Source organism: Momordica charantia (genome assembly GCF_013281855.1).
Source record: "Momordica charantia cultivar OHB3-1 chromosome 9 unlocalized genomic scaffold, Mcharantia_2.0 BLBB01000009.1, whole genome shotgun sequence".
Lineage (NCBI taxonomy): Eukaryota > Viridiplantae > Streptophyta > Magnoliopsida > Cucurbitales > Cucurbitaceae > Momordica > Momordica charantia.
The window spans coordinates 5,529,500-5,544,058 of NW_028275167.1; the positions used below are offsets into that span (position 1 = coordinate 5,529,500).

Here is a 14,559-nt window from a genome sequence, read left to right on the forward strand (position 1 = left end):
TTTGAGAGATTTATTTAATAGTTTGTATTGTGCACTAATAGTCTATGTTTTGATTTTACGCCTAATTTAATTTTGGACCGTCTTACTTTTTTTTAGTAGAAGTTTAATAAAAAGTAATAGTTAAGTTAAGTTACAAGTTCCTGAAAAAAGAATTATAAGGTTAATTTATTGAAATTTTAAGTTGGTCTCTAATTTTAACAAAGTGTCCAATTTGTTTCTAATATTTCAATAGTATGACTAATGAATCCTAAAACTCTAATAATTCTCTCCACTTTTAATTTTATGTTAATAAATATTTTATAATTACAAAAATTAATGAATCTATTATATATAAGGTTGAAAATTGTATCTAATAAAATCCTAACGAATTGAATCGGATATCATCGATCAAAGGTAATAAGTTTGAATCTCCACCCTCACGTATTGTTTAACAAAAAAAAAACATTAAACATGAAATTGAAAATTTTAGACTCCATTTAATAACTATTTGCTTTTAATTTAGCTCGTAAACACTACTTTCATCTATATACTTTTTTTGTTTGAAATTTATAAATAGACTTAATTATACTTTTTCTAATTTAGTGTCAAATTTACTGAAATTGAAGCTCGAGTTTTGTTATTGGTAGCTCTATACCGTTGGAAATTACAAACTTAATTTCGAATTTGCACCAAACGGTAACTAGGTAGTAGGAACATTGTGAAGGTTATTTTGGTAAATTTAGGCGCCTGATGGAGAGTGAGCGCCACGCGCTGGAATATGGCATAAGGAGGAACCAAAGCGAGCGTGAAAAGCAAGCGCTTTCGGTGGGTTTCGTATCGGAGACAATAACTAGAAGTCCAGAAGAATCGCCTAGCGCGTGGAAAGGTTCTTATCCAAAAACCGCACATCGCCGACGTGGCACTTGTTGATCCGCTTGATGATTGCCAGCCTCGGATATGCGTACGTGCAAAGCACAAGCCACGTCGGGTTTCGTATGGTTCATAAATTTAAGATTTAAATATTATTTTATTTTTTTTATATAAAATTTTAAAATTCCTATTTTAAATTTTCTACTTTTATTTTATCTTTATACTTCTTAAATATTTATTTTGATTAATATATTTTTTAAAAATAGCTATTTTAAACTCTCATTATTTATTTTATGTCATTTATTTCCGTCATAATTTCAGAATGACACTTCATTCCGTAAATTTTTTAAAATGGAGCCTTAGATTTATATTTAAGGTTTTTATCTTATATAAAATTTAAAATATGAATTAATTGATCACTTTTTAAAAGTACATAGATTAAAATGTACGTTTCGTACAAGAACTAAGACAAACAAAAATTAAAATATAAAAGACCAATATTTCAATTTATGCTTTGTTATTTAATAAGCTTCCATTTATTCTATTATATTTTACAAATTTTAATTAAAATCTCTTTATTTAGCAATATTAAAATTGGCCAATAAGTTTACGTGATTGATACAGATTGAAGAGTCTCTCCAAGTCTTCTAAGACTTTTGATAAAATGTTAATTTTTCTTCTCGTATATAGTTCTACTTCTCTTCTAGTATCATGTCATTTCACTTTATTATATACCAATTTTTATATTCATTAAAAAGATATGCAATTCAAAAACGTGAAAAATGAAAGAATATATATAATTAAAAAAATATTAAATGCAAGAAACTTATTTAAAAATAAATTGAAAAAACATCTGAACTCAACGTTAAGTTCTAAATAGTAAAACAAATATTGATCCGTAGAGCATTATCGGTACTCAGTTCTCGTGATTCTCGTAAAGCTTTTCATTATGTATTCTTAAGTAGCCATTATCGCAGTCATTAAAAGTTAAGGGCTTGTTTGGTAATATTACTGTTTTTTGTTTCTGTTTCTTCATTTAAAAATGTTGAATTGCATGACTCCAACATCTAAGAATTAAGTATGATAAAACAATCGTCTTATTTATGTTCTGAAACAAATTGGAAATAGGAACAAGAAAGAAGAAACTTGTTTTGGTTGTTTCCAAAATTTTTATACAATTTTGAGAATGTTCCCAAAAAAATGAGAAACAAGAAACATAGTTAGTTGTAAAATGTTTAAATTTCTTAAGAAAATTGTAAATGAGAAACAAGAAACGGGAATGTTACCGAACGAGTCCTAGATAGCCAACATGAGTATAGTATAATTGATATCTATTCTTCGGAAGTTCAAACTCTCGTTACCTGGTATGTTGTCCTAGCCAGTAAAACAAGTATTTTGCCTTTCTTTAATAAACGTTGACTTTTATGAGAAAATTGGTGATTAATAAACCTTTCAGCGAATAACCTGTTGTAATTAATATTAGTGAATGAAATGGATAGAATTAATTAAAAACTAATGGAGTACTTTATTTAGTGGAAAACCAATGGACTCTCGGGCAGCTTGTTTTGCGGTTCCCTATATATTATTTCAATAAATTGAATACTAGGTTTGTACTAGGGAAATTAATAAAATAAATATGTAATTATAAAAATATTATTACTTTTTTTTAATTAAATTTATGATAATTGTATAAGCTTGCAATTTATGTCATTCTTGTAAAAATTTAAACTTAAATGTTATATATATAAAATATATATTATCCTTGTACTATTTTTATAATTTTTAATTTGAAATAAAAAAAATTTCAATTTTAGTTACCGATCATATTTTTTTGAAATTTTAATTTTAACTAAAAAAGTTTAATTTTAATTTGATGAATATGATTTTAGAAAATTTGGGCCTTCTGATTTTATCAAACCCCATTACTCATTTGTGTGGTTACCAAAATTTTCTTTTTCTTTTCCTTGTTTTGTTTTTATTTTCTATTTTTCTTGAACTCGATAATAAAGAAAGTGGAAGGATGGTACTTTAGGATAGTAATAGATGCCCTAAGCTATATTCAAATGAAAAAATTTCTAGCACAAATGGAACTAAGGATATTCTTTCTATTGTTTTTTTTAAAAAAATACTCTTTCTATTTACTTTCTGACATGTTAGCGTTGCAAATTGACGTGGGGTCATCAAACATTATAAATATATTTGTAAAGATAAAACCATAATGTAAACAAGCAGTACTCCCTTAGTACTTGACAATTTGTAAAATTTAACTAAATCATATAGATTAGATCGAAACTTTTAAAATCATAGAGATCGAATTGAAATTAAATCCAAATCATAAAGATGTAGGTAGAATAATTCATTAATTAAAAAAAAAGTTTGAAGTTTGAAGAAACATTTTTACCTTTAGGGCTGTTTGTTTGGTGGTAATTTATGATGTCAATCCCATGGGCATCTAGATTACCTTGTTTGGATTGCGGTAATTTTAAAATGACAAGGCATGAAAGATGCCCGGCATCTCAGAATCCTGATTTGTAATCATTTTGATTATCGTTTAAAAATATGGGTTTTTGAGATTCCCTCAAAAATATTTTTCTTTCTCCCAACCGCCTCATTCTTCTCTGTCACTCAATTTTAAAGTTCTCAGAATCGTAGTTCTTTCTTCAATTTTCTCTGCATCGTTTTTTGATATTAGGTATTTATTTTCACATTAACTTTATCTCTGCATCGTTTAAGAAGATTTTTTGTTTTAAAAAATTTTGAAAAATGTTGGAATGATTTATTTCAAACACAATCAGAATGGAATTCCAACAAAATTTTTCATTTTGAAAATTATTTGACACACTTAAATTTTTTTCATACAAACCAAACGTATCTATCTTGAATTCCGAACATCTCAAATTCCAAGCAAGATTCCAGGCATCTGAAGATACCGGACATCTACGTTCAAAAAAAAAAATAGCCCCTTAAGGTTCAAGTTTGATAGTGATTTCATTTTTCAATTTTATGTTTTTAAAAATTATGGGTACTTCCTTTCAATTTCTTTGGTAGGTTTTTGGCCATTCTTACAAACACGTTTGAATTCTTTGTCAAACCAAAAAATAAAAATAAGTTTTTTTTAGTTAAAAAATATGTGGAGGTGGGGATTCGAACCTCAAAAATTTTGTTCGATGTTATAAGTTTTAACCCGTTTAGATATGCTCATGTTTAAGGGTGTTCACAAGGCAGCGATGAGGAAATCCTTCCTTATCCTCCATCCTCGCTCCCCATTTCAATCCTCATGCTCGCGAAATTTCCCACTATATTTTGTAGGGATAGAAACAGGGATTCTTAACGGAGAATTTGTCGGGATTGGGTTCCAGGGAATTATTCCCCACTTATTTATTATTATTATTAAATAATTTCTCAATTAAATAATTTTTTAAAGAAAATTTTAATGAAATGTTAATTTCCAAGGATGAATCCTCATATACTTGGCTAAAACCTATGGAGAATCCTAATTTAAAGGAAACATTTTTAAAGGGTGGGTAGAATAAGAATTAGAGTTTTTGTAATATATATATAATATTAAAAAGACGAGGCGAGCGGGATATCCCGTAGCAGTCCTACTCAAATTGGTAACAAAACTTTTTTTTTTTTAAACTACTTTTTTTAGCTTATAAATTTTACTCTAGATTTTGAAAATATGGTTATAAGTTGGTAACTAAGCAAATTAGAAATATATGATACAGAAGTAGTATTTAAAAGTTAGATTTTAAAAAATAGAAAACTAAAAATAAAATAGTCATCGAGTGTAATGGTCTATTTTGACACCTCAGATTTCGGGAGATTTCAAAATCATTGACAGATTTCAAATGAATTCTATTATTTCATGATTTTGAATCAAGTCCTATTTTTATTTTTTTAAAAAAAAATTATGGATCAAAATGGTCAAATTTGGTAGAATTTCACAGAATTTCAAAATAAATTACTTATTTAACCCTTTCTATTTTAATTTCTAATAAATTTAGATTAAAAATTCAAATCAGTACAAATTTTTATTTTATTTAATTCATTTCAAATCATTATGGTTCCAAACAACCTAATTCATTTTAGATCATTTCTCAAATTTTCAAATAACAGAATTTAAAATTATTTCTTCAACTTTCTTGACGTTGAATAAAGGGATAAAAATTCTGGAATATAAAATCATTTCACACTGATTTCAAATGCGAGCATGAAAAAGAGAATAACTTTAATGAAATTCTAAAAGCACATCAAAGTGACATTAAAGTTACGTTATAGGTTGAGAGAATTTGGAGGGGTTAGTCATGTCTCACTCCTCATCACTTTCATAAAATAGTTCGAATCAATCTCCAAATGGTTAAGATCTCACATTAAAAAAATAAGCGACCTAACAATGGTTTATCATTATAATGTAAGTAGACTATTTCTCTTATTGATAATTGATTTTGATATGAAATCCCATAAATATTGATATGGTATAGAGAAAAAAAAAATTCAAACAAAGCATCAGACCCAATGGATCTCACATTACCTTAATAAATTATAAAAGTTATTATTGTTATGTTAAAATTTAAACTAATTTAAAAGAAAATATTTAGGTCTTTACTAGTTTCAACCTATTTTGTATTGACCACCATCGAATGTTTGAAATGCAAAATAAACAAGGTCCCTGAGTAAAAAGCCAAGTGTTTTCTATTTCAAAATGTGTGGATAATCAAAATCTAATATCAAACATTTTCTAAAGCTCAAAGAGTTAAATTGAAAACTACTATAAATGAAACTTTTACCGAAACTTGAAGGATAGATGATATTTATCGCAAAATAAAATCAAAATTTCAATCAAACAAATCTGTAGTTATTCAAAATTTTATTTTCACCCCCAAGAAATTTAACTTTTAGAAATAGAAATCACAAACATTACTAGAATTGGGCCTATGATTTTGATTTTATAATCCAAATTTCAATATATATATTTTTCTCATTCGACAAATTCTCGCTAACATGAACTCAGCTAAGCAGTAAATTTTGGATTTAAAATATCTTCCAAGAGTGTCTGATTTGTAGGTTTGACTTTGTTTTTTGTTTCTCAAGAGGTCTTATACCAATAGAGATAATTGTCTTTTTTTATATACCATAAATCACCCTTTTCCCTAACCAACGTGAGACTTTGTTTGTACTCCTTACCAATCCAACATATATAAGTATGAAAATCAGCGGGATAGAAAAACCATTTTAACTTCAAAGATAAAAGAGATGGGAAGATTTTAATAGTAGTTTTGAAATGGATGAAGGATGCTGAGTGGTGGGCAAAATAGAGTAGAAGTTTGACTTTCCACTCACAAGCAACTTGCTTATTTCTTCTTTTTGATTGAATGGATGATCCAACCCAATCCAAAAAGAGAATATAGAAAGTTTGAAAGAAAACACACAACTAATCCAATATTGGATAAACAACACAATGTGGACACACATATCTTTCTTGATAAACTCAAATAGATGTTTTTGTTTTGGTTTATTATTTTAATAAGTAATTTAGGTCCCAAAAATGGCTCCTTGACAACCACATATCATATCTTGAGATCACAAGTTTAATTACGTGCTGGTCTATTTAGACTATAAATTTTGATTAAAATATCTATTAGTATAAGTCATAGGAAATTGATTTTGAAAAATTAGAAAAACAATTTAGGTTTATAAAGTTTTTGTTTTATAAACTTTATGGCGGTGGATTAATTAGTAGAAAGTTAGAAACATGTAATTTGAGACAAATAAATTTACATGGATTCACGTTTTCGTTTCTTGTTTTATGTTTTTCAATTTTTTTATAAATATTAGTGTCTTGTAATCGTTTTTCTTTTTTAAGAAACTCGCCAAAATCGAGTTTGGAAACAATCCAATCAAATTTTTTGTTTCGTGATACTATCCGTTTTAGACATAACCCTCACTACTTTACTTTTGGTTTCATCTAGAAAACCTTGTACCAATTAAAATAATTGATTTGTTTGCACTCTTTGCAAACCCAACATTAGATTCATCAACCAACATCTACATTTTTATAACATTTATTCAAAATTAAGATCCCGATGTTTTCATACATCCATATTTAAAACCTTCTCCAAAATTAAGTTTTTTTTTTATTATAATATGTGGAGTATCGATTCGAATTCTCAACCTTATGGTTTAATCCATTGAACAGTGCTTTGGCCGGCACTCTACCCAAAATTAAGCTTTTTAATTTTGAAATTTATAAAGTTTAAGTTTATATTTCTTGCCTTGTACGAAAGTCGTTGTAGCACCCACAGGCACAGGATCTTCGCATCCCTGGTTTCCTTTCCGTGTTAAACGGATATGGATATTAAATATTTCTTCGCACACAAGATCAAAAAAAAAATGATAAAATTATAAAACTATATATATATATATATTTCAAAAAACAAATAATAAAAAAATTTAAATATTATTTTAGACTCTTTACTTTACTTTCCATTTTTAGTTACTTTTGTTAGATTTTAATCTTTCTAATTTCAAAATGTTCACTTTTGTAATATTTATTATTTGGATCTATGTTTGCTATATTTTAACACAAATGCACAATGAAAACCATTTAATACAAAGTTATGATTATATTTCAAGAAATTTTGTTGAGTGTAATTTCAAGAAACGATTATTTATTAAAAGTATATAAATTAAAATGGACGTCTCCAAAGAACAAAAAATTAAAATAGATAAAAAGACGGGATAAAAATCAGACCTTTTTAAGGTATAGGGAAAAAATAAACATTTAAATCCAAAAATACTAACTTTTTTTTTTAGGGTATACAACTTTTAAGGTTAAAAATTGGACAACCACCAATGTATACTATTTAAAATTTTCCCATTTTTAATATCTAAAAATTGAAAATTCAAATCTCTACTTCCAGGATGTATATTTTCTACGTTTTAATTTTATATTATAATTTTAGTTACTTTTGTTCTCTCTATTTTCTCATCTCATTCGCTACATTTTCTCTTTATTTTTATCCACACTCTTGTCAAAAATTAATTATTATGGGAATAAAATAATACATCAACAATTTTACACGGTTGAATAAGTGAGAGATTTAAAAATTTTACTTTAAACATATATTGACTAATTATTATGAGACAAATAATGTTGATAATTTTTTTCTCTTTATCTTATAAAATAATTAATGAAGGCTTAGGTCAGCCGCTAATACTTCCAAAAGCGTTCTTCTGGTATTTGACTTTTTTATTTATCGATAAATTTTTCGGCAAAGAAAAATTCAAAATATATTTAAAAATTCCCACAAATTTTTTTTTTTTTTGAAAATATGATAATTCATATTCTGTTACACCATAAAGTTTTTGCCTTCGTATTTTTCAAAGAACATGATAAAACGTAAAATCTCAGTTTCTGGTGGAATCTCATCGATGACGATGATGATCAGAAAAGTAAAAAGATATTGCAGAGAAAATTTGTTGTTCTCAGAAATCTGAATTTTCTCAGTGTCCAAACACCTTTTCCATTCTTCTTCAAAAATTTTCATTCTACGGGAAAATTCCCTTTCAGGTTAGTTACAGTCTTTCTGAGAGAGTTGCAATATTTTTTCATATTTTTTTCCACTTCCTTGTTGCAAAAATATATGATTCCTTTGTTATGTGTTTCGGATTCCGACGGAATCAAGGCGCTACGATTGCAGAGAAGCATCGATTTCAGGCGGTGGATTATCTGCATTTGATTATTGCGGGGAATTGAAACGACGCGGGCGAGAGATCGAGTGGATTCTCGAGGAAGATGAAGTTCTGCAAAAAGTATGAGGAATATTTGCGAGGTCAGGAGAAGAAACTGAAGCTACCTGGATTTCAGTTCAAACGGCTCAAGAAGATCTTGAAGAAGTGCAGCAGAGATTTTCACTCCCGAGACCACCACGTCGACGGCGCCGCCGTCGCCGTTCAGAGCTGTCCGGATCATTGTTCAGGTATTGAAAGTCGATCAAGTCCTAATTTCGTCGTCTTTTCTTCTTCCAATTCATGGATCCCCTTGAATTTTGATGATCTCTCTGTGATTGTCCTCTAGGTGTTTGATTTTTTGCTTGTTTGTTGTAAACTTTGTACTGGTTGTATATTGCATTATGAATTTTAGGTTGTTGTTTTGGTTACATTGATTTGTGTGGATGTAGTGTGCGATGGGACTTTCTTCCCCTTCCTTCTCAAGGAAATGTCTGCAATAGTGGGCTGTTTTAATCAGCGAGCACAGAAATTGCTTGAGCTGCATCTCGCTTCTGGCTTTAGAAAGTATCTTTTATGGTTCAAAGGCAAACTGCAACCCGACCATGCTGTCTTAGTCCAAGAAGGGAAGGAACTGGTTAGTTATGCATTGATGAACGCCATTGCTGTTAGGAAGATCCTGAAGAAATATGATAAGGTACTTACCAAACATGTCTCACTATTTCCAGTTCGATTCACTTCGCTGTCTTTTTTTCTTTTTTAATTTACAAATTTGATAAATGTCTCTGTTTAATGCTTTAAACTTCAAAACATTTTGATTACAGGGTTTGAGTCGTGATTAGTCTCGCCGTTAGGAAATGAAATGTTCATAAACAATTTTGGTTGATTTGGTAGAATGTGGCAGAATAATAATAGAAGAGAGTAGACAGTTGGACAAAATAGAGTCACACGATCTATGCAAAGGATTGAATAGGTTACTTGAAGAGATTGCATGTTGCACGGACTGCCTTATTTTGTTCAATTTATCTACCTCTTTTTGTCAAATAATTGTCATGTTGTATCAAATCAACTAATATTTGTCCAAGCACAACTATTGAAAGTTAATGGATTAGATTTCTACTTTTAACCTTTTTGTTTTCCTCTAATACTTAGTTTTTTGTTTGGGTTGCTGAGTACAGATTCATTACTCCAAGCAAGGTCAAACCTTCAAGTCACAAGCTCAAAGTAAGCACGTTGAGATCCTACAGTCACCATGGTTATCAGAGCTTATAGCATTCCACATTAACCTGAAGGAGACACAGCACAAATCTAAGAGGATCTCTTCCGTATTCGAGGAGTGTTCCCTTGCATTTACCGACGGAAAGCCATCGCTTACTTGCGAGCTCTTTGATTCAGTCAAACTTGACATTGACTTGACATGTTCCATATGCTTGGTAAGTTTTCTGGTCGTTAACTTTGCACATTTTTAAGAAGTTGTGTATCATGTTTAATGTTCATTTGTACTCAACTGTCTTGCAGATCAATGTTTATAAATTGAAGCACTGCTATGATTTCATTAGTTTATTTTTGTTTTGGTGTGAGATGAAGACGTTTTTTTTTCAAGTAGTTCCATGGATCCCAAGTCCTTAGCTAGCTGTGAGACGTATTGGAAGTGGTTAGTGGGTAAAAATGCGAACAAGTGCTACGTAGGTTAGTTACATTTTTTCGTTAGGTCACTATCTATAGATTGAGACATTACCAAGGAGCTAATTCGTTCAAAACTTAGATAATTGCTTCTATAAATAAGGCGTCCTTGGCTCAACAGTATAACACAAAGGCTTTATCGCTACTATGCTTTGCTAGCTTGAAGCACCTCCCATTTTACACAATTTAGGCGTTTGTGTTGGAATGAATGTTGATATGAAATCATTTTGCTTGCATTTTAACTCTTTGGAATTCCCAACTCACGAGGTGCCAACAATGGAGGTTCTAGTTCTCTCAGACGAGCCTACTCATTGTTGGAGATTATGTTTGCAACTAGGTCTAGGTTCATTTTTCTTTGATAACTTTTTATGTCGATCACACTACATACTCGCCCAATCTCGAGGAACCTCGTGTTTCTTTAGTGAGATTTTCCTTCACTCATCAGGGATTTTCACTATTCTATCTGCAGGATATATTGTTTGATCCCGTTTCACTCACTTGCGGCCATATATTTTGCTACATGTGTGCTTGCGCAGCAGCTTCAGTAACCATAATCGATGGGCTAAAGTCTGCAAATCCAAAAGAAAAATGTCCACTCTGCCGCGAGGTGAGTAAGTTTCGTCTTTATAGTTTCTTAGTGAACCTTGTTCAGCTGTCTGTTTGGTTCTAAAGTTAAAAACAATTACTTAGTCCTATATGATAACTATTTAGTTTTTTATTTTCTGTTATTTAAAATTAAGCTTACAGCTGCTTCCGCCTACATATTTCCTCGTCTAGTTATTAATATTTTAAAATCGTCTTCAAGAGATAAGCCAAATTTTAATAATCAAAAGTTGTTTAAAAAACTTGTGTTTGTTTTTAAAATTTGTTAAGAATTCAAATGTTTTATGAAAAAAAAAGTGAAAAACATACCAAAGAAATGGTGAGAAAACAAGCATAATTGAAAAAAAAAATAGAAAATTAAAAACGAAATCGTTATCACACGGGGCCTTAGAAACAAAATTGTATTGGCTAATTCTCTTCCACGATTAAACATGATTTTGAAATGAAACAACGAACCAGCTGAACAATCTGATGTCTGCTACTTCATTTTCATCTAATTCTTTGTGTTGATTCACAGTCAAGAGTTTATGAAGATGCTGTACATTTGGAAGAGCTCAGTATTCTATTAAGTCGAAGGTCAGTAGATATATCCTGTTTCTCGGGTTTTGATGTGTAGATGTTTTAACCGATTAGGAAAATATAGGTTTCTTAAAATCTTCTCTTTAGATCAAACCATCATTTTTTAGTATGGTATCCGATATTTTATCCACTTGACCTTTCTTATCTGAATTTGAACTTGAATTATGAAATTTCTTTTGCAAAATTTCAAACTCTTGCGACATTTAAAAATAAATATTCGTTTTATGCCATGCTATTTATATAAATGTCTCGATATTTTAACTTTGAATCACTTGTATGTTTGAACAGCTGCCCTGAATACTGGGACAAACGTCTTCAGACAGAGAGAGCAGAGAGGGTTCAGCAAGCAAAGGAGCACTGGGAATCCTTGTCTCGAGCATTCATGGGAGTGTAGTTACTTACCCTTACCATGATTAAATTTGTTTTTCAAATTTTACTGTTGGTGCTAAATTGATGGTTTCTGCTTCAATCTGTTCCGTATGAGCACTGTAAATATTATTTGTTATCAAAATTTACAGCCGCTGTTAAAATAACTTGGCAGGAGGCGACGAGTCCCTTTGGCAGAATTTAAGTTTGGTTAAAGCTTGTTTGTTGTGAACTCAGGTTTCAATAAATCATATTCTTTTTTTCATTTTGCTGTAATTTCTAAGCTTTATAAAATAGTGTTAAATTAAATTAATTTTACATCTATTTATTTTAGAATATTACATCATACATAAGTTTGAAGGATGTATTTTACATTTTTCGAGTCCGGCACTCAGAAAGGGAAGAGAGGGAAGAGGTAAGAAGATGTCTTAGCCATTGAACTATATTCAGGACAATTTTACACCTTAGTATATTCAGGGAAGAGGTAAGGATGAGAATTTGTTTATGTAAACTATATCTGCATATTTTGGATATTTTAATAATGTTCCATAAATAGTAAACTTTTGTTTACATCTCTAAAAACAGAAGTTGTAAGAAATGAGCTACAAACTAAGTTTCAAATAGATGCGCCTATTGTCCATATGTTCATAAATTATGCCTTCCAAGTTTTTCAATTTCTCTTTTTTAAGTTCAATGGGTGGGATTCGCCTCTCTAACCTTTTAGTGGATGATATATACTTTAACCAGTTGGGTTATGTAGAAACAACCGTTTTTATAAAGGGGTGAAGTTCATTTATAAATAAATTCAAACATAAACCCCATGGCTTTAAACATATCAAAAATGCATTTAGGTTATAAGCCAATGCATACAACCTGAAATTCTTGCAGTCTCCCTAAAATGAAGATGCCATAGATGCTATCACTAACTAAACTTGGGCTAGAATTATGATCATTTCCTTGAAATAAACTGAATCAAGCTAGAGAATGAGCCATCTTTCAAGCCTCATACATTTGGGTTCAAACAACATTGCTCAATTCAATTAGATTTCTTGATCATACCTTCTCCGACTTTACCTCTTGTGACAAAACAATTTGAAAAATGGTTGGGGAAGCGCTCGATAATATCGCTAACGGGTCAATATCAACGGATTCTTATCTGGACAAGAGTGATATCTTTTGCAAAGTTTCTCCAGAGTAGCAACAGAATGCTGCATCGAGTTCAGCTTTGTATCCATGAACATCCTCTGCAGAACACAATTATCAGTGTGACGAAAGCGAATTACGCAGTTCTAAGAGCGAGCAAGCAAGTATAACCGAAGCTTACCTCGTAATCGTCTCCATATTTCTCAATTAGCCTACCAACATGAACGCGCTGAACCGTGGTCAACGGTTTTAGAGGCCCAGATTTCCCATCTTTCCGCTTCTTTCCCAGTGCTGATTTCAAATCTAAATGAAGAACACAGGACCAGCACAAGATGAACTCAGTAACACAATTCAAAATTTAGAATCCTCATAACCCTTCAGACAATAAGACATTAGATTACAACCAACCAAGCCAATCATTCTATTTCTTAAGTTTGTTCTCATTTCACAAACACCCATCCAGCAAAAGATTACAAATGATCAACGAATCCAACCAATTTGATTCTCAGTAGCAACATGGCATCAAAACAATCATCAATGTCAAGTATTTAACCATACAAATTTCATCCAAGCAAATATACTTCCCGTTTGCATCAAAATCCAAAAGGGGGTACACCATACGAGCAGAAAATCAAAGAGACGGCGAAAGGGAAGCAAACTCACCGTCCTCCTCCGCATCGCTACCGGAGGGATCGAGAACGGAATCAGGGTCACCGGAAGGCAGCAGAGACGGCGGCGGAACCTGGAGAGAGTCGCTCTCGACGATATGATCGGTGCGGGAGCGAACGCTGAGCAAATTGGGGTTAGAAAGAACGCCGAAGGACTTGTAATTGTGAATTACACTGGCTTTTTCGTCCCAGATGGGATGTTCTTCAAATTGTTCGGCGAGCAAGGAGCGGAGCTTGGGCGGCATGCAGAAGGAGGGCTTGAAAACCTGGGGATTCCTCTTCGGAAGGCCGACCCTGACTTTTGGCCGAGATTTCTTGTACTTTCTGCGAGATCTTCCCATATCTTCTTCTCTCTGGTTCTGTGAATCGAACGAGAACGCGAGACCGGAGGCTGGCTAGGGTTTATTAGAATTTAGGATGCCAAACTCAAGAACAATACCCATAAATTTTAAAATATAAGGCAAAATGACAATTATACCCCTCTCTTCTTCTTCCTCCCTCCCTCTCCTTCACCCGTTTTTATTTTTTATTTTTTTAAACTTTAAGATAGCTCGGACCAGCAACTCCGAGAAAGAGTGCCACCCTTTGACTTGACTTGACTTAGTCGTAATAAGTAAGTAAGTACAACTCAACTGTTCTCTGAGTTACTGGATTGTTCCGATGGATTGCTCTGATTCAAAGGGTGCCAAAATAAAAAAGATATTTTTTTACCTCTTTTCAGTGTTTTAATTTTTTTTTTCCCTTGAAAATTCGTGTTTATAATTGTAATTGCAACAGGGAAAATTTTCAAATTTGACAGACCAAAAAGATTAACTTTAAACATTTGTTTTCCAAAATTTTTTTGGTCGAGAAGGATTAGAAGAGATAATCATTAGAACATGACTTTTCTTCTTCTCTAATGTTTTTAACTTGGTAGAAGTAAAAATTGAAAGATTAA

The 14,559-nt window shown here is 31.1% G+C and overlaps 2 protein-coding genes across 3 annotated transcripts; one reads left to right on the top strand and one right to left on the bottom strand.

Annotated features, from left to right (window-relative positions):
- The first annotated feature begins 8,191 nt into the window (after positions 1 to 8,191).
- NLA (SPX (SYG1/Pho81/XPR1) domain-containing protein) lies at positions 8,192 to 12,076 on the top strand. Of its 2 annotated transcripts, none has more exons than XM_022295551.2 (7): positions 8,192 to 8,422; positions 8,538 to 8,831; positions 9,033 to 9,277; positions 9,759 to 10,013; positions 10,733 to 10,874; positions 11,384 to 11,442; positions 11,734 to 12,076. In XM_022295551.2, exons 2-6 carry the CDS (start codon positions 8,648 to 8,650, stop codon positions 11,395 to 11,397), a joined length of 840 nt encoding a protein of 279 aa, XP_022151243.1. In that variant the 5' UTR covers positions 8,192 to 8,422; positions 8,538 to 8,647; the 3' UTR covers positions 11,398 to 11,442; positions 11,734 to 12,076. The 2 variants fall into 2 exon arrangements, with proteins under 2 accessions (XP_022151243.1, XP_022151234.1); XM_022295542.2 differs by having other exon boundaries at positions 8,194 to 8,422; positions 10,733 to 10,870.
- A 504-nt stretch (positions 12,077 to 12,580) lies between these two features.
- Positions 12,581 to 14,081, bottom strand: LOC111019220 (nucleolar-like protein). Its single transcript, XM_022295564.2, has 3 exons — positions 13,618 to 14,081; positions 13,136 to 13,257; positions 12,581 to 13,055 (listed from the first exon to the last, which is right to left on the bottom strand). The coding sequence occupies exons 1-3, from the start codon at positions 13,961 to 13,963 to the stop codon at positions 12,939 to 12,941; spliced, it is 585 nt and encodes a 194-aa protein (XP_022151256.1). The 5' UTR covers positions 13,964 to 14,081; the 3' UTR covers positions 12,581 to 12,938.
- Positions 14,082 to 14,559: the final 478 nt, after the last annotated feature.

Bases quoted from the DNA above. Each gene is read 5' to 3' on its own strand.
- NLA (XM_022295542.2), top strand. From the start codon at position 8,648: ATGAAGTTCTGCAAAAAGTATGAGGAATATTTGCGAGGTCAGGAGAAG. The intron at 8,832-9,032 runs GTATTGAAAGTC...GTGTGGATGTAG, and splicing joins CTGTCCGGATCATTGTTCAG to TGTGCGATGGGACTTTCTTC. The intron at 11,443-11,733 runs GTCAGTAGATAT...ATGTTTGAACAG, and splicing joins AGTATTCTATTAAGTCGAAG to CTGCCCTGAATACTGGGACA.
- LOC111019220 (XM_022295564.2), bottom strand. From the start codon at position 13,963: ATGGGAAGATCTCGCAGAAAGTACAAGAAATCTCGGCCAAAAGTCAGG. The intron at 13,258-13,617 runs GTGAGTTTGCTT...TTCTTCATTTAG, and splicing joins TAGCGATGCGGAGGAGGACG to ATTTGAAATCAGCACTGGGA. The intron at 13,056-13,135 runs GTAAGCTTCGGT...TGTGTTCTGCAG, and splicing joins AATATGGAGACGATTACGAG to AGGATGTTCATGGATACAAA.